This window comes from Pseudophryne corroboree, chromosome 9 (genome assembly GCF_028390025.1).
Source record: "Pseudophryne corroboree isolate aPseCor3 chromosome 9, aPseCor3.hap2, whole genome shotgun sequence".
NCBI lineage: Eukaryota > Metazoa > Chordata > Amphibia > Anura > Myobatrachidae > Pseudophryne > Pseudophryne corroboree.
In genome coordinates, this window is record NC_086452.1 from 310,577,394 (window position 1) to 310,597,969 (window position 20,576).

The 20,576-nt window shown below is 41.1% G+C and overlaps 1 protein-coding gene across 1 annotated transcript in view; it reads left to right on the forward strand.

The window, feature by feature from the left end:
* GRIN2B (glutamate ionotropic receptor NMDA type subunit 2B) overlaps positions 1–15,102 on the forward strand; it is a 1,069,942-nt gene extending 1,054,840 nt beyond the window's left edge. The window contains exon 14 of the mRNA XM_063940427.1: positions 4,765–15,102. Within this exon, the coding sequence (XP_063796497.1) occupies positions 4,765–6,522 (1,758 nt within the window). The 3' untranslated portion in view covers positions 6,523–15,102. The remainder of the gene's footprint in view (positions 1–4,764) is intronic.
* The last annotated feature ends 5,474 nt before the right edge of the window (positions 15,103–20,576 follow it).

The window sequence follows — 20,576 nt, forward strand, 5'->3', positions numbered from 1 at the left end:
GCAGGTGAAGAAGCGATGACTGTTGAAACAAAGATTTAAAGAAATCTGAAATGTGTGTTCCAAAGGATCAGCATTAACAAATAGTCAGTGTGCTACAACTCAACCTCTTTATTGTACACACCAATGACATGAGAAGGGTTTATACAATGGAAGCAGTGGCGTAACTCCCGGAGGCAGTGGAGACTTTTGCCGCCGGGCGTTAGCCATCAGGGGGGCACACAGGAGCAGGCACCGGACAACGGACACTGTAGGTTATAGATTAATCCATCTATAACCACTACTTGTGTGTGTGCTAGGCGCGCTGGTGATGACTTCTGCAGCAAGGAGTAGTACACCTGCTGCTGCTGCAGTAGGTGTCACAGCAGAGTCCCGGGAGCCCGTCTCACCGCTGCGCTGCCATTGGTCCATGTGACAGAGGGGGCGTTGCAGCTGTCCCTCGGCTCTCACTCTCCTCAGCTCTGCTGCCGCGAGGGAGGCTGGGAGGAGGTTCGGCACTGGATCGCGGAAGTCTATGTCTCTGATGTCCCACTGGAGCCAGCGACAGCTCTCCAAGCCGCCAGCATACTTGAGAGGTCTGTTATTAAACATTAAACTATTATTCCCGGGCAGCCAGTATTTATATACTCAACATATATAAGTGGCAATCCTACTGGACCTTAATACACTATTAATATGGAAGCCCATGGAGTGCCGCCTCTGTTTTTTCCATAATGGACTATGCCATGATCCCAGGATGACTGCCATTTATACACTCATTAGGAGGACACCCCTGCGTTGATTAATTTATACAGAGTGCCAGACGACTGGTTATCTATATGTATGTATGTATGTATGTATATATGTATATGTGTGTGTGTGTGTGTGTGTGTACACGTGTGTGTATGTATGTATGTATGTATGTATGTATATATATATATATATATATATATATATATGTGTGTGTGTATGTATGTATCTATCTGTCTTGTGTGTCCAGTGTGCAATTTAATTTTCTTGGCCTCTCAGTCCAAGATAAACTAATACTTTTGAAAGTTTGTTTTTTTAATTAAATTGAGGGATATAGCATATCGTGGCCACAAATGCGGTCTGTAGTATATGGGGGTAACCAATGCTGTCTATGGTAAACGGGGGTCACCGTTGCTGTGTGGGGGGGCACCACTGTCAATAGCGCCTCCGGGCGCATGATATGAACTTACGCCTCTGAATGGAAGTTATCTGTTTTAGTATATTTATAGTGTTTTATACAGATCTTTTTTTATATTACCCATGCTGGTAAATTTATGGTGTATCATACTAATATTAATATTATTATTACTATTTGTATTGTTTTTTGGGTTTTTTGTACCATGTTTAGGTATAATCATTATTATTATCCTTTATTTATATGGCATCACAAGGGTACCGCAGCACCCAATTAAAGAGTACATAAACAAATAATCAAAACAGGAAAACAGCGACTTACAGTTGAAGACAATATAGGACAAATACAGGGTAAATAAACATAGCTACATCAGCAGATGACACTGACATAAGAATCAGGGTGGCAGAAAACCACTGGATTTGGTGCAGTCGAAGATTATTAAAGTAAGAAAAAGATAAGCACATGAGGGAAGATGGCCCTATTCGTAAGAGCTTACATTCTAAAGGGGAGGGTCACACAGACAGGGGTGACACAGATGGGGTAGAAAGTGAGCATGGGCCACAGAGAGTTTAGGATGAGAGAGACGGCTGGGTTTGGTGAAGAAGTGGGTCTTGAGAGCCCGTTTGAAATTCTGTAGAGAGTTGGAGAGTCTGAGTGGGAGAGGTAGAGAATTCCAGAGAAAGGGAGCAGCACGTGAAAAATCTTGGAGGTAGGAGTGGGAGGAAGTAATAGTCATAATAGACATAATGGTCCAATATGTGTTTTTTTTTTCCTTATAATGATTACAGTGCATGTTTTAAACTCCATTGTAAAGATGTGTCCTCATACAACATTGCTACAGTTGCGCCAAACAAACCCTCTCGGCGTGCCAGCTACTGTGAGACTCTGCTAGTGTCGGGTGTCTCTGTTGCCAAATATACTTCTTACAGTCTTAAAGAACGGGTGCACATTGCGAGAACACAATGTTAGAACTTTAACTGCGCTCTACCCCTGATGTTCATATGTCTAAATCTGTTTATATCGGAAATACCTGTGCTGTTTCTTAGCTTGAGATCAATAATACCAGTGAGTGGAAAAGTATAACTAAAAGGTGTTTTATTGATTGCTAATTGGACAGGGTATGCGTTCCAAACAAAGTCCAAATGCCGTCTTTCTCTTAAGTCAGGGGTGGGGAACCTCAGGCCAGAGGGCCGTATAAGGCCCGTAGAGCCACTTGATCCGGCCCGGCCAGGCTCACCTAGCCGGGCGCCTGCTGAGATTTTGTTACTGGTGGGCGCCTGGCTTCTTACTCTCAGCAGCAGCCGGAGGCAGGAGCTCACTCCTGAGCTCCGGCTTCCGGCTCTGGCAGTGTGCGTGTGCTGCTGTGCCGTGTTATGGGAGAGATGTCATGACGTCTCTCCCATAGTTTTGAGGAGCGGGCGGCCAAGCGGAGGGCAACGGTCCGGAAGCAGGAGCGGAGCTGGTGAGTATTGTGTTTTTTTTTCTTTTAATGTGTGTGTGTGTGTGTGTGTGTGTGTAAACGTCGCTACTAGGGGGCATATCTAATGGGGCATAAAACTGACAGGTGGCATATCTAATGGGGCATAACAAGTGACGGGGCATATCTAATGGGACATAACAACTGACTGGTGGCATACCTAATGGGGCATAACAACTGACTGGTGGCATATTTAATGGGGCATAACAACTGACTGGGGGCAAACTTACTGGGGGCATATCTACTGGGGCATAACTGACTGGGGGCATATCTACTGGGGGCATATCTACTGGGGGGAAGGCTCATTTTTAAGTTGATAATTTTTGTATGGCCCCCGAAGGATTTTATAAATATCCAAATGGCCCTTGGTAGAAAAAAGGTTCCCCACCCCTGTCTTAAGTGAAAGTCCAACAAGCTCTTTCTAATACTGAAATTGCCCTTTTTGATGCAAGGAGTAATAACTTCAAAACGTCCTTTTCCTAGTAATAGTTCACATTGAATTGACAGTCTTTGATCCTTAATGAAGTAAGAGAGACCGGTGTCCTGTGTCTCTGTTGAGGTCTAGTGGATTAAAGTCCTTACCGTTGCGGCCATGTTCGTGAGGAGTCCGGGTGCGGGTCTGCGCCGGGATTCTGGAGGGGCTCTGGACCGGTCAGCTGACGGCAGTCAGCACTTGCTTGCTCGGTTCGTCCTTGTACTGATTCACCGTGAGCCTGCTGCCTTCACCGTGCCGATCCTGTGTCCGTGGAGAGGGTGCGCCACTGTGGAACCTGTCCGGGAATCCACAACGAGGCACACCAGTTCACTTGTCGAGCCGCACCTGCAGTCTCTCTCCTCGCCGCCCGTCCGCCTGCACTCACTTACCCGTCTTGCTGCGCTGTTACTGCAAGCTCGTCGTCGGTGCTCCGGGGTTCCTCTTGCATCCACTGACCGCTTTGATGTAGTTGCTTTCCTTGGTGTCCTCCAATGTGTTTCAGCCAGGTTTGGCCTTCCTCTGGGAGTTCTGGGAATAAATACAAAAAAAATAATAAATAAAATAATAATAATAATAAAAATAAAAAAAAATAAAAAAAGATTGCAAACTCCCATAGGAAGGCCAGACCCGGCTGAAACGCGTTGGAGGACACCAAGGACAGCAACTACATCAAAGCGGTCAGTGGATGCAAGAGGAACCCCGGAGCACCGACGACGAGCTTGCAGTAACAGCGCAGCAAGACGGGTAAGTGAGTGCAGGCGGACGGGCGGCGAGGAGGGAGACTGCAGGTGCGGCTCGACAAGTGGACTGGTGTGCCTCGCTGTGGATTCCCGGACAGGTTCCACAGCGGCGCACCCTCTCCACAGACACAGGATCGGCACGGTGAAGGCAGCAGGCTCACGGTGAATCCGTGCAAGGACGAACTGAGCGAGCAAGTGCTGACTGCCGTCAGCTGACCGGTCCAGAGCCCCTCCAGAATCCCGGCGCAGACCCGCACCCAGACTCCTCACGAACACGGCTGCAACGGTAAGGACTTTAATCCACCAGACCTCAACAGAGACACAGGATGCCGGTCTCTGTTACTTCATTAAGGATCAAAGACTGTCAATTCAATGTGAACTATTACTAGGAAAAGGACGTTTTGAAGTTATTACTCCTTGCATCAAAAAGGGCACTTTCAGTATTAGAAAGAGCTTGTTGGACTTTCACTTAAGAGAAGGACGGCATTTGGAACGCATACCCTATCCAATTAGCAATCAATAAAACACCTTTTAGTTATACTTTTCCACTCACTGGTATTATTGATCTCAAAAACAGCACAGGTATTTCCGATATAAACAGATTGAGACATATGAACATCAGGGGTAGAGCGCAGTTAAAGTTCTCACATTGTGTTCTCGCATTGTGTACCCGTTCTTTAAGACTGTAACAATAGGGACTGGACATCCCCTGAACTTGCAGCACACCCTGACCCAGCTGACACCTAACACCTCAGTGCGCAGATTACCATCACCTTTTCTAAATATACTTCTTAGTTGTAAAATAATACAAGGATGCACAAGGAGACTGTGCTGATTAATTTGATATGCAACACTTGTATATCTGTGTGCATACACTAAATTATGTTATAATGATGCTATGACTTAAACTTATTTTTTTTCATCCGTTTAGGGTATTTACAGTTGTATTCATGGAGTTCCAATAGAAGATAGACAATCTGCCATGAACTCCCCATCAGCTACAATGAACAACACCCACTCCAATATACTTCGTCTCCTCCGCACTGCCAAAAATATGGCCAATCTTTCTGGAGTAAATGGTTCTCCGCAGAGTGCGTTGGACTTTATACGACGAGAATCTTCAGTATACGATATCTCTGAACACCGACGGAGCTTTACGCACTCTGACTGTAAATCCTTTCAACCAGAGGAGAATCTTTTCAGTGACTACATCTCTGAAGTGGAAAGGACCTTTGGTAACCTTCAACTTAAAGATAGCAATGTCTACCAAGATCATTTTCATCACCATAGACCACACAGTATAGGAAGTAATAGCTCTATTGATGGGTTGTATGACTGTGATAATGCTCCTTTTACAACACAGCCCAGATCATTGTCTAAAAAACCTTTAGACATAGGTTTGCCATCCAAACACCCAACAACCCAAATAGGTGATCTGTATGGAAAATTTTCAATTAAAAGTGATCGTTACGGGGCCCATGATGACTTAATTAGGTCTGATGTTTCTGACATATCCACTCATACAGTCACTTATGGCAATATTGAAGGCAATGCAAAAAGGAGGAAACAATATAAAGATAGTCTAAAAAAACGTCCAGCATCTGCTAAATCCCGAAGAGAGTTTGATGAGATAGAATTAGCCTATCGCAGACGCCCAAGGTCTCCTGATCACAAGCGCTACTTCCGAGACAAGGAAGGTCTGCGAGATTTTTATCTTGATCAGTTCCGGACAAAGGAAAACAATCCCCATTGGGAACATGTAGACCTGACAGATATCTATAAAGAACGAGGGGAGGATTTTAAACATGAAAGTTCTTGCTCCAACAGACAGCATCAGAAACATACTGGCGAGTTTGTGCAGAATGAACGTAAACATGGCACTGGAGGTAATGCATGGGAGAAAAACATTGGTAATATGGAGTGGGATGACAGATCTACAGCCAACTTCTGTCGCAACTGTCCATCAAAGGTTCACAACTACGCAGGGCAGAACACTAATCGTCCGGCTTGTATTCGCTGTGAAGTCTGTAAGAAAGCAGGAAACCTTTATGACATCAGTGAAGACAACTCTCTTCAAGATTTGGATGCAAGACCAATACCACCTGCCAACTCCAAATATCCACAGAGCCCATCGAATGGCAAGGCCCAGAAGCGTAACCGAAGTAAACTCCACCGCCAACATTCTTATGACACTTTTGTGGACCTTCAGAAAGAAGATGTCACCTTAGCCCCTCGCAGTGTCAGCTTAAAAGATAAGGAACGCTTTCTGGATGGTAGCCCATATGCCCACATGTTTGAAATGCCGAATGAGTCCTCTTTTGCCAGCAAGTCCCATGGCCCAAGCCACAATCCTGGGGGTTATATGCTTAGCCGTTCCCTTTACCCTGACCGAGTCACCCAAAACCCATTTATTCCTACATTTGGGGATGACCAATGTCTGCTGCATGGGAGCAAGCCCTACTATTTTAGGCAACCTGCTATTGGTGGCTTGAAGGGAAAGTCGGACTTCAGAGGGACTGGTAAATCACTCACTTCTCTTGCGGGTCCTCCAGGATGTTTCCAAAAAGACATTTGTATAGGGAACCAACCCAATGCCTGCGTTTCAAACAATAAGAACCCCAGATCTTTCAACAACTCTACCAATGGCCATGTTTATGAGAAGTTATCCAGCATTGAATCTGACGTCTGAGAGGGGGAGGTGGGCTGGGACCTAAATTCTCTCCTTCCCATTTCCCAAACGATATTCTCTCACAGTGAAACAGGACAGAGGTGTTCCTGAATGCTGTCGGAGTAGGATGAGATGCAGCCTTTCTATTCCCTATCATCTTTCTTCTCTTCCTGGGCCATCTCGTATTTCTGTTCATGTAGAGATCAAAGTCCAGCCTCAAGAAGCACCAACCTGACATCAGAGGAGGGGGTGGGAGTGGGTCTTTGTTTGTTTTTAATATTACAGACTTGGCTGAGCGCTGTAAGGGAGGGAGGAAAAAGGAATATGTACAGACATTCTCGAGTTTTCTTCCAAAACCATGACATGAAGAGTTGGGAGAAGACTTAGTTTCAGGAAGGTCATTCTCAAAGAGTAAAGAAAAGATGGTACAGGGAAAGTATCAGAGTGAAAGAGGGCACTGCTTACATTATAGGAAGCTTCCATGAAAGCCCCTGCTTATAGGGGTGCAGACTGAGCATCCGTTGTTGATGAGCCAATGATACCTAGTATGTCCATTGAAAGGGTAACTGGGAACTGCCCGTTGTAAGTGATTTTGTATGTTTGTGTTGAGTATGTCTGAAAACACAGATAGCTGGATCTGTATGATTACATAAACCCTAAAGTGAGATACAGTACCTCCACTTGTCCATCCACCTCATACTCACTTTAACTTTTCATCCATTCTATTTTTGCCAGTAAACATAGTATTAATTCTGATTCAGGTTATTCCTGCTAACCCTCAGATAGACATACAGGTTTTTTTTTTCAGCCGTCACATATAATTTGGGTTGTAAAGTCACAAAGGAAAAAAACGTATTTTTTCTTTTGTTTGTTAACAAAAAAAATTGACGTTTAATAATGACTCAAAATTATTTACGCTGATTGCTCAGGAACACTACAATAATATTTGAGGCAGTTGTCAATGCTAATCACAAACTTTTTCAATACATACAGTAAAGAATAAATACATGATATAACTGAACTTTTACAGATAATACAGCAATGTAAATTTAGAATAGTTTTTATAACTTTTTATATTTAGTTGGCTGTGCAAGGTTCTTGGTTCTGTTTGGTAGCTCATTCTTTCAATTAACTCAGCCATGATAGATATCATTTAACTGACTGTTTAAGAAATTAGACATAGAAGTAGACATCTCAAGACAATAGGATACCCACATCTGGATCCAAGGGCTTCCTGGCATGGCACTGTCTTTTCATGAACAGGTAGTACCAGTCTGGGTTAAAGAATTATGGTTGTCCTTCATAGTGAAGGAAGAATTTTAGCTATCTTCATAAACATTTCCAATAAACTGTTCCCATCAGCTGAGCTTTCCTTAAAGACAAGCCCTTCTTATAGAAACCCAGGCATTAAAAGGCCACAATTATATATGCATGAGCTGATCCAATAATAAAACTGGATAATATATTTCTCACATCCTCACCATTGTTACAATAAAGATACCAAACAATCAGAAAAAAAACTGCTTGCCATTAAGGATATAACCTGACATTAGGGTAATGCTAAAAGTTGCTGAGGGCTATTTTTCACATGTGCTGCATCTCAGCCTGTAATATAATATTCACATTTATGTGTTTCCTTCATTGTTTATTGAAGAAGTTCATTGGATGGACAATGGAAAGATTGTTTTGGAAATGGTATGGTTGGTTTGGTGATTGAGGGCAGAATCCTAGCACAAGAGCTATGACCATAAGGGCATTAATCTTCATTTCTCCTTGGCAACACATGGTTCTAGCTGGAGATATTGGGAAGCGTCAACCTAGCCTCCAATTAGTACTTCCGTCACGTTGAATGTGAGGGGAGAGAAATTAGGGTGCCGCTTCAGTCATCAGAAACATGGGATGGAATCACACCACCCACAGTTAATTTAGTTTTTTTTGTAAATATGTGGTTGAACATTTTTTGTTTTCCAATAGACTTTTCTATGAATTTGTAGTGACACAGAGGGAGATGGCTGTGTGCCCTGCCCCCAAGATACCTATTTTTACAGGTTTCAAGGCTCTGTATCCCTGTGCCATTTCCCTGAGCTGTTGGATCATAGTTCTTTAATATCCCTGGCTCATTTTTATTTTATTTAAGTTTTTTCTTTGTGTGCCAATTGACAGAGCTCGGTCCTGGAGGTGAGAAGCTCTTATATGTGCCAATTCCTTGAGTCATCTGATGCCAGACTCAAAGTTCATGTGCCAAAATACTGAAGCCACCTTAGAAATAAGACGCTGATCGTCATTTACCCTGATTTAATAGCCTACACATCTATGAAGCCATTCAACCAGAATGTGAAACTGGCATTATCTCCATGCCGATTTATGGTGAAGTGACTGACAGAACATCGTTTAACTCCTCCTCTGCCTAATTGTTCTTCAGCTGGCTGTTTTGAAGGTGTTAAAAGTGAAAACAAGTGTCAAAATAAATCTTGAGCTCTAGCACTTTGAGGCATGTGTATCAAGGTACAGTTTGCTGTCTAAATTGGGTACTGGGGTGAGTTTCAGATATGAAAGGTTTGAGATCACTTCATTAATACCTGCAAAACTTGACTTTGAATGTTATTTTGAACATTTTAAAAACTGATGCTGGGTTGTCAACTAAAATAACCCTCAACAAGTACTATTAAATGTGTATACCACAATTATTCTACTATACTGCAAACTGGTTATATTACAGTAGGTGATTGACAGTGCAGTCAAAGGTGAAAAAAGTTTATTAGCAGAGATTGACATACAGGATCTAGTTAGTAGTACTTTGCACAGAGTAACCTCTTCATCTGCACTTGAAAACACTACAGTATATCAGGAATCTTTCCTCATCTGTCTGCATTACTTATATACCTGACTTAGAATTTTCTTGCAGACTGACTAAACTTTTTATTTTGTATTGTTTTAATCCTGCCTTAATTTTTTTTGTTTTGTTGTATTTAGTCATTTTTTTTATTTCTTTACTGTCCGGTTAATCTGCAGTTAACCTGGACTCCACAACTGACTGTATTCATTTTCTATTTGTATGTTTATTTTTCCTTGTACATTAATTACCTGGTTCAACTCCAGTTACTGCAATAAGAAATTTGTTTAAGAGCAGAATATTATTACTCTGTTGAAATGGATCTTATGAGCATGTTCTACGCACCATAATATATGTCTAACAAACAAGATGATTGATTGGGTTTACCTATATAACAAATGTATAAAGCTACCTATACTGTAGCTAAAGAATACATACTGTATACAGAAACACAATGCTGTGACTTGAAAGTGATCACAGTAGTAAAGAAAAGGTTGTCTGTTAATGTAGACTACAATTTACTATTAAGATATTTGTTATAAAATGGACACAGCACTAAACCCACATTAATCAATGTGTGGGCTGGTTGCATTAAATTACAATTTATTATCCTCATTCCCTAAGATATTGATGTTTGCTGTGCTTTTTAATTAAAAAGGCTACTTGTCTAGTAAATGGAATATACATGACAAGGTCATGTGTTATTCTGCAAACCTGGTGGTATACAGGTTTAACGGATTAATATTATAACAGAGATGACTTTGTTGCTCTGCTATACACGCGCAAAGTTCTCCTGCATCCGTGCAGTACTATAGTGTAGCCAATATACTAAATTTGTATAAACTCTTATTGCGTTGAAATGTGTTTTGCTAAGGGGATACGGTCATTAGGTCGACACAGCTTAGGTCAACAGTCATTAGGTCGACCACTGAAGGTCGACATGCATTAGGTCAACATGGTCAATAGGTCGACGTAGTCATTAGGTCGACATGTACTAGGTCGACAGGTCAAAATGTCGACATGAGTTTTTTTTTTAAATAAATAAGTTTTTTGGACTTTTTCATACTTGACAATCCACGTGGACTACAATTGGGAACAGTAACCGTGCCTGAAGCATGGCGAGCGAAGCGAGCCATGCGAGGGGACACGGTGCACTAATTGGGGTTCCCCGTCATTTTACGAAGAAACCAACACCAAAAAAAGTCCAAAAACCCATGTTGACCTTTTGACCTGTCGACCTAGTACATGTCGACCTAACGACCACGTCGACCTATTGTCCCTGTCGACCTAATGTATGTCGACCTAATGTATGTCGACCTAATGACTGTCGACCTAAGTTGAGTCGACCCAACGACCCATACCCTTGCTAAGCGATTAACCACATGAAATTTGATTGCGCAGCCTGAAAACTGCACATATATTAACTTTTACCTAAAGTGCAAGCAGAAGTCTAAGTGTGTAGGTATGTTGTATTGCACATACCTCCCAACATTTACACATACTGTACCACATCAGGACAAAATAACTTAACACCTAACCTGCCACAAATCCATCACAATCCGCCCAGAAATGCCTACTATTTCATAAACTCTGCACCTTTAGTGGGCTACGATTCTGCATTGTACCATGAAAATGTGGACTCGTAGCATGTGTATTAGGAGTAAAATAGCATTTACAGTACATCACACCTGCAGTCATATGCCACTAGCATGACAATCATTTGTTACTGTATATTGTCATTATTAGTCAAATGTAACAATGCTTTTCATTAGTAGGATATCACAAATAGGAACATCAGTAGTAAAATGCCACTGACATACTATCCAGTAATAAAATGCAACTAGCACCATCACTGGCTATGAGCAGCAACTCCCCATTTACATACAGTATGTGCAAGCACATTTCCATTAACATTTACTGTAGTAAAATGCAACCACAACATCATTACTTGCTGGCTTTTACTGCCAAGTTGTGATTTGAGATTGTGCACATTAGTTAGTGCCACAAAGAAAGGCTCATAATGTCTACTTTACGATGGGCTTCTTCATCCTTTTGATTCAAATATCATCCAGACCTTGGAGAGTGATAAAGTGGAAAGAGATAAAGTACCTACATAGCTTCTAGCTGTCATTTTAGAGGCTGTGTTTGAAAAATGTCAAAAGCTGATTGGTTGGCACTTTATCTTTCCTCACTTTATATTCCCACTTCCTGCCTGCTCTATAGGGTGTGGACATTTTATTGCTACATTATACTGTATGTTGGAAATCTGATACTCAGAATAAATTGGGCACTCTGCTAAGCACAGTTTCTGGGTCTGTAACAGAGAAATTATCATGGAACACTCAATCAAACTCATCATGTATCTTCTTCAACTCGTCAAACTTATAAATGATCCAGAAATCATCTGGTGCTAAATTGTTTTGTGAACTCTATCTAGACATAGTGACATTATTCCTCTGTCTCACAGACAATGGGTGGTGTCAGTGCAAACAATCAATTCTTTTTAGACTATAGAGCATGCTTATAAACATGTCTATCTGTCATGTATCTATTTGCCCAAGCATACATGTGGGCCTATTGGGCAATATACCATGTGCTCAAAGTGCAAAGTCATCTCTAATTAACTGATCACTGGTGTTATTCCTGCTCATTAAATCAACCTGACCTTAGTTCTGATCAAACACACTGGAGAAGTAACATAACAAAGAATATTGCTTGTGTTTAAGGTAAACATCATTTCTTACTGAAGTTCTGGTTTAAGAAACCCAATTTTATTCAGTCAACTGTACCATTTGCATATGATAATATTAGGGTCACATATCACACCCTTTTTTTATTTGCCCTGTGCTAAGCTCACAATATGGTTAATAAATAACCCTTTTTGTTTGTGATCATCACTGTAGACATCATGGTAGAGCAATGCCTTATGGAGAGCTGCTCCATTGCTGTATATTACCACTAATAAGTCTTTGCTGGCATAGATAGTAGAGACGAGAAGTATAACAGTGGTTGCCCACCTACCCATCCATAAAAATGTCAATCCCTTGGCACTTGTCCAAGTGCAGCGTTGATAATTCACACCATAAATCACACCATTGCAAAGTACTACTGACTAATATATTCATAGTGCAATTCAGTACCAAAATATTTGAATGTAATTACTATTTTCCAAATTCTGCTCTGGTTTTATATTGTACATATGTCATATGATACATTAATAGTATCGGTATGTACCTTTGTAATGTAAAATAATAGGTTGATTTGGATACTACTGTAAACTGTAGTTGCAGACTGATAGAAAGTCAAGAATTGGTCTATTTATCTACATAAATATTCCTTGATACATATGCCAATAAGTGAAAAGGGAATATAAAAGGTCCAGTTAGTATATATTTTTAGTCACTTGTGTGCCCAAAATTCCATAGGGTTCTCTAGCCCAGACATTGGTTTGAGATATTTCAGGGATACAGATAATGATACAGTCAGCACCCTATGTAATTTCAAGCGTGTAATTTCTATTTTTTGTGGTTTTCCACTTTTTGGCTGTAGAAATGTTTGCTGTTAATGTATAGGAAACACTTCATTTCTTGAGTAGCTTTTTCTTGTGTGGTTGGTTTTATCAACTCATTTATTTCTTTTTCTCCTTCACAATCTCAGCTGCTTTTCTGGCTGAAATAATTTCTCTATAAATGCTGCTATCATGTACCGGATAGAAATTATGATGTGCTTTCTGGACTTTCCACCAGGTGGAGCTGTGATGGGAGGCTCATTTATTTGTATAGAAAGGTGACCAGCCTGTGGATAGAAGGATCTTCAGTGCCAAAAATTTATGACCTGAGTCAGTGCACCTTGCATGAAGCCAACATGGTGCAGAGTTTAAAGGGAAACTAACAAAACATACCAGACAATACAATACAATCGCAGTCATTGTTCAGTGTTATGATCTACTTTCAGTATCACCTCTCTTAACAAGCGTACACTGGCGATGTTACATGCCTCGTACAGGAACACACTTGATTAGATTTGTGTATCTTATTTCTTTTTGTCAGAAAATGAGATCTAAAATGAATTACATTGTATCAATTTAATCTTCCTGTGAAAGATGGCTTTTAAAAAAAAAATGTTTCAATGTAGAAGCTTATGCCATGGTCACAAAATTCCATTCAAGGAAACAGACACCCTACATTAAAGAAGTTAATGCATGAGTCCCTAATAACATAGTTATGCACCTTGGTCGGGGCGCCAAGAATGGGGTGTGGCTGATAGAGCCGGGGAGGTTTAGCAATATTTCCCCATCCCCCCTTTAGCGCACACATTCATAACTGCACAGTATGCCATGCAGGGTGAGGCCACAGCTCCATAATTGGCCACACCCCCACTTTAGCATTAGGACCTGCCAGATGTCTTGGCAGCTCTGACTCTGGTATGGAGATTACAGAACTGCTGATAAAACAGAATGGCACAAGTACTGTACAGTGAAATAGGGAAAACTATAATATTCCAGTGGACATATCATTATATTATACGTATTTACACTGGACCTTTTTTTGAAACAATAAACTGAATTAAAAGAATATTGACTTTTTAGACAAGAAATTGTCCTCTTGAATTGCACTCATTAATACTTTTACGACAGTATTACTTATCATAGTAAAGCAATTGTATTATAATATTTCAAATGTATGGTACACTAGGCTCCAACCACTAACATTTTGAAGTGCCAGAAATACTATTAATAAAATGATAAATTTTAGAGTAAACACAACAAAGTTTGCTTTAATTAAAACATTAAAGCTCATCCTTATACTTGAGAAACCTTTTTTTACATAGGGAAGTATAGGTACTCCAAAAAACCTTTATTTATTTATTTATTTATTTATTATTTTTATCTTTTTTAGTCCATTAAATAACTTTCAAGAAAGCAGGAGTAAAAGCATACACATCTGTGTGATATCGCCATAGAAATCCACTGAAAAAGTGATTTGAATTACCAACGTCACCTGTTACAAATAAACAGAGCTGGTTGACAGTTACTTAACATTTCCATGCAGGTATTTGGAAATCAGGAAACCGTAACCATTCATACAGCAAGTTACATCACAGCCCAGGAGAGAATTTGGGAGCAGCTAATTCTAGTGTACAGAAAGCCAGAACTGTGATAATTTTTTTTCCTGTTGTGTTAATTTTTTAAGGTTTTTTCTTTCAAATGTGTCATGAACAAGAAAAAAAAATTAAAAAAAAAATGTTTACTATAATTCCTCCTCTGCTGTTTACAAATAAAAGTTTTAAAGGGATAGAAACTTTAAATGAAAATATAACGTATATATATATACATATGTACATATATATATTAATTGAAAGTAATTCACAGGCGTTTTACATTATGAAACAGGGTGTTTTTTTTAAGTCAAATGTTTAAAGAAAAAAAAGAGAGATCTAGTATCTCTGACTTTCATGTTGTTTATATGTGTGTAAATCAAACAAACAACTTTTGAAGGCAATTTTTCACGCCTCTTAACTGGTATAATAAAAACAAATAAAATAAAGGACTCAATGGAATTTTGCCAGAGACTTTGCGACTTATGGGTATAAAATTATATAATTATTGTTTTGTGTGCTGCTTCACTGAAAATATCTTCATTTTTTTCCATTTTCCATTTGTTTGTAAAAAATTAAATCTCAGTTAACAGTCAAGATCAGAAACCTTAAAATATTACCCAAGTATCAGACTATAGAAACATAACTGGTATGCTCAGAAATGTTCTATGAGAAATACAATTTTCAATTTAACAATAGGAAAATTTTCAAATAAAACAAATTATTCTGTTATTATGTGGGGGAAATGGTAAACCTATACTTTTGTGTTACTTTTTCTTTAATTATTTTTAAATAGCAGGACAACTTTTATGAGTGACATTTCTATGATGCTGTTATCTGAGCAAGGCACATCATATACCAAATTAAACATCTTGGTCAATAGATTTGCAAAATATTGGCGTTGTAATTAGTTGCTTCCTTTTGGAGTTATGTGGCAAATGAGCCACCTGCTATTTACAATGCATCACCATTGTGCTCTGGAGATAGTTGGTAACCTCTCCCTGTGCACATGCTGGGTGACCAGAAACATGTGACCTGCTGGGTGGTCTAGAAACTGTGACAGTTATTTGCAGCCACCCACTTGTATCCCTTTCACACGGAAAGTGAAATTACCAGATAAAGCAGTTCTACACGGTAATTTGCCGATATACACGGGTCCTTTTTCTGTGTGAAAGGGTCAACAAGGTTGAAATTCCCGAGACTTTGACCCAGGAATTTACCAGGGTCGGAGACCCGGGAATTTCTACCCGGGTTAACACTTTCACACAGACGAAATATCCGTGTTGATCCGCAAATTACCGCTTATAAATTCTTGACCCGGTAATTTGCTTCTCTGTGTGAAAGGGAGTCAAGCAGAGACCGGCAAAATGACCTGGCACTGAAATGCCAGGTAAAAGCCGGGATTTCTGTATGAACAGGGTATAAGCAGGAATTTTTCAAAAGTCGACTACTAAGGGGGTGAAAAGGGGTAAAATGTTTTGTCCAGCAAACCTTTGCCCAGTTGAAACCGGGCATATCAGCTAGTTCTTCTTCTCCTCATTTACTTTTAAGAAGAAGCAAAAAGAAACATGAATATACTGTTTTTGCACAAGAACTGTTTTTGCTGAGATACATGCTATCCCCGCAGCCGCAAGAGTTTATAGGCCGCTAACATAAAAGTAAAATTAAGGTTTGGTGTTTTTTTTTACAGCATTGATTGACAGGTTTTAATGGGACCTATAGTTATAGGTTGGTAAATACAGGTTGCCTAAGCTGAAAATGCAACAATAATTCTCAAATGTTTGTAGATCTTACACTACTAACAGAAAATATTTTTCTACACTTTCTTGCCAATCGAAGTGTTATTAAAAGGATTTACAATATTTGTGTTGCAGTGTTCCACAGTTTACAGTTTGGAGGAGGCAGGCAACAGCAAGCTTTGCTTATCGAGCTATTCTCTTCATCAGTTCTCAAATGAAACAGTCATTTCAAAAGCATGTCATCATTGAAATAACAGTAAGGCCAATTGCTTAAGTGGGTAGCTAGGCAACTCACTGTCCACTCCTTCATTTTATGCACACTAATCAAGGAGCTGACATTATTGATTTGTTCTTCTGCTGGAATTACTGAAGCTGCTAGAGGAACCGTTTTACAACCTTTAGTGTATATTGTAGATATTACCTCAAAACAAACAACTGATACTAGCTGAAATTCCTCTTTAGTCTCTCCCAGATTTGGCTGCCCAGGAGAGCTGTACCCTCACTTATACCTCTTTTAGACTAAATATCACGGATCGCAGACACGTGTGCTACCTGGCTGCTACCCGCGTCAGGCCCCTTTCACACTGCTTATTGCCAGGTTGGTGACGTCGCTGATGACATGGCGGGGGCGGCGTTTGGAGATCACATGATCTCCAAGCGCCACCCGTACATTCATTGTAAACGGGAACCCGGGTCGATGCGACCCGGCTACCGTTTACACAGCAGAGTTTGCAGGATTGAACACGTGTTCAACCCTGCAAACTACCTGAGTTGGAATACTGGGTCACTCGACCCGGATTATTCCAACTCGGCCCTTTTACACCAACCAGCAACACGGGCTATTCTCGTTCATATGCAATAACCCGTGTTATATGCTGGCAGTGTAAAAGGAGTATTGTTGTGGTGGATTAAATTCAGTAATTCAGTATGGTCAGTCATGACAAATTCAATATGTATTGCGTTTTATACTGAGGGTAACTGGTTTTGTTCACACACTTATGTATCTAGTATGTCATCCATACAAGTGGGAATAGTTAGTGGGTAATGCAAGGCCAGATAAGAATTAGGCAGATGGAGCAACAGCTTCCGGGCATCCGCATAAAAATAGGCCCATTATCAACACAGAGGACTCGTGGACACTCGCTTAGGTTAGAGGAAAGGAGATTCCGCACAATACAGCGTAAAGGCTTTTTCACGGTAAGGACAATACATGTTTGGAATTCCCTGCCCGAGGGAGTTGTAATGGCGGAATCTGTCAACACCTTTAAGAATGGGTTAGATAAATTCCTATTGGATAAGGATATCCAGGGGTATGGTGCATAGTCATGCATTATAGTTACTATAAATAGGGATAAAATGCAATGGCTGACAGCAGCATCAGTCAGAAATTTTAGTCAAATCATCATGCATAGGAGACCACAAATAGGTTGAACTCGATGGACAATTGTCTTTTTTCAACCTCAGATACTATGTTACTATGACAGGTTGATGACGACCATCCACCAGCTGGCCACACGGTCGTCCATAAATCATAACTATTAAAATTGTATTTCTATTTTACTCACAAAGTGATACAAGCTTTCCTATGTGTATGTATTTAGGGAGACATTGGGGTGATAGTTTAGGGGGTGTACAAAGCCACGCAGCACAGGCCACTGCTCCCTTGCTTCCACAATAGGTCACTGATTATTTTCAGCCTCAGACTCATGTGGTCCCTAATTCTGCTCTGGTGTAATGGCATTATATGCCACTCATTGAGGTATATATCACCACTGGGTGCAGTTTCACGTTTGAGCATTCCTACCTGTATCCCTTTTAAGGGGTTATCCTAAAATATACATTTTAGTATTAGTTAGACCCAGTGCCGGTTCTACATTAGGCAGAGTACGTAGCTGCATAGAGCGCCAGACTGAAGAGGGTGCTGCTTCCATCACCGCAGTGGGATCCACCCTATGTGTTCCTCAAAGGACCTTTATCGTCTCCTCTCACCTGACCATGTCATAGGACACTCACCCTGCTGCATCCCGCCACTGCCAGGGACCGAGCTTCACGTCATGTGTGACCCTGGCCCCTAATGCACCTCGTAACCTGTGACCCCATCGCCAGAGCCCTCTAGCTGGCAGTTTAGTGATGCATCACTGCGGGCTACACAACGATCGCAGCAGCTCCGCAGCCCCAGTGGAGTAGGCTGAGACCATCGCTGACAAGGAGTCCGGCAGGGTCCTGTTGGCTACAGACCAACAGCCTCGGTAAGTGCAGTCAGCACCAGGCCACCGACGGGCCCATGCTGGTACTCCTCCTCATACCCTGAACTTTATTTTATTATGGTTCTGATTTTCTTCCTCATCTAAAAGGGCATATTCACTCTTAATTCCTGATAACTATATGTCTCTGCACATAGGACATAGTGGGGGATATGGATATATGGTCCAAAAAGGGACTTCTAGATTGCCTTTTTTGCTTTCCCCGTTATATGCTGACTGCTTTAAATCCAGACCACTTCCACTGTCTATGTTGTATGCTAATTGTTTTTTACTTTAATCCATACTAACACAATGACCACTGATGATTCAGTTGGCCTTGCTCCCTCCATTATTCAGTGGTCATGCCCCTTCCCCATGAAGCAACACCCCTAAATATTCCACTACGGGGCGTCAAAATATATATTCGCTTACCAAATAATTTAGGCTCAGGCCGGCCCTGGTTAGACCCAAGGATCCATATTCCAAAACATGTATGGTAAGTAATGTGAAATATTTAATTCAGAAATAAGAAGTGTGCAATAAACTACAGTCAAATCCTGATCTTGTATCCCTTTTTTTTTCTTATACGTTTTTACATGTTTCTTTTATATATTTGTTTTAGTGTCTGATGTCCCTCCTGACCTACTATAGGAACCTCTCCCAGATTTTACATTTTGATTTATATTGCATCCTTTTCCATCAAAACTACAGTATTCAGTAATTATAAATTATACCTAACTGTACTCACAACAGGAGCAAGCTTTCACAATTACATAATGCTTGCAGTTTTTTCCGTTAAATGCTATAACTGTCATCTTGCAATTGTTCAGTCCATGTGTGTGGCATGTGCTGTGAAGATCAGTGCCACCGAGAGCAGCCAAGGGCCTGGGTACTGGGAGCATGACCACACCTGGGGAGATATGTCTACCTCCCCCACCCAAAAAAAATTCTAAATAGCCCGCACCAGAGAACTATTGCCCCCTCAGCAGCACTGTGAATGGGGACACTGTTCCCCCCAGCAACACCGCTTAGCATCTGACCCGGGCTGGGCCCCTGCCGAGACACTGCAGCAAGCCCGGGTGATTAATATCCGCTCCCCCCCCCCCCCCTCGACACCCTTGGTGGTGACTGGTTTGAAATGGAACTCTGCCATGAGAGCACACACTACAAGCTCTGTGTTCTGTGGGAAAGCACTGGTTTCCAAATGGCTGATGAGTGATGTTCAATTTTCATTGCTTAGCTCTCCCTAACAGGAAACAATGTGACATTCAATGCAAAGAATTTGAGTAAGACTCTGCCACCTATATCATTAAATATTATAACCATAATTCTAAGAAGTTCTTCCATGTTTCCTTGTTAATTTAAGTTAATAATATCACTTTCATACCACTGCAAAACCCGAGTTATTGTCAGTTTAACCCAGATCATGACTCAGTGTTAAAAGGTCCCCGAAAAATAATCCAACCAGGGTAGCGAGCAGCGTTGGTCCTTAGAAGGACCTGGGTTAAGGACCTAGTGCCAAGACGGACCTGGGTTAATGTGCAGTGTGAACAGGTTACCCGTGTCATCTGCCTAGGTCCCGTTAATACTCTATGGAAAGCTGTCTTACTGGCACTTGGAGATGATGTTATATCCAAGTACCAGGGGAGGAGAAGCCCTTATATTCAAGTACCAGGGGAGGAGAAGCCCTTATATCCAAGTACCAGGGGAGGAGAAGCCCTTATATCCAAGTACCAGGGGAGGAGAAGCCCTTATATCCAAGTACCAGGGGAGGAGAAGCCCTTATATCCAAGTGCCAGGGGAGGAGAAGCCCTTATATCCAAGTACCAGGGGAGGAGAAGCCCTTATATCCAAGTACCAGGGGAGGAGAAGCCCCTGCAATAACCTTAGTCCAGCCTTCGTTATGATACTTATTGAAACCTATGTTCAGTGACCCGGGCTGGATTTTGGTATGAAAGTATCACTTATGGCAAAATAAGTAATGTGAGCTATAGCTTTTGAGAGTACAAATCCCGAAGCTTAATTGTAGTATGAGCAGAGCTGCTGACTCGGCATCAATGTGAAACTCTTTCCACACTGTTCCAGGTTGCTTTCAGTCACCATAAGGGGGGAATTCAATTAGGGGCGAGTACCTTGCGCCCAATTTTGGATTACCGCTGGTAT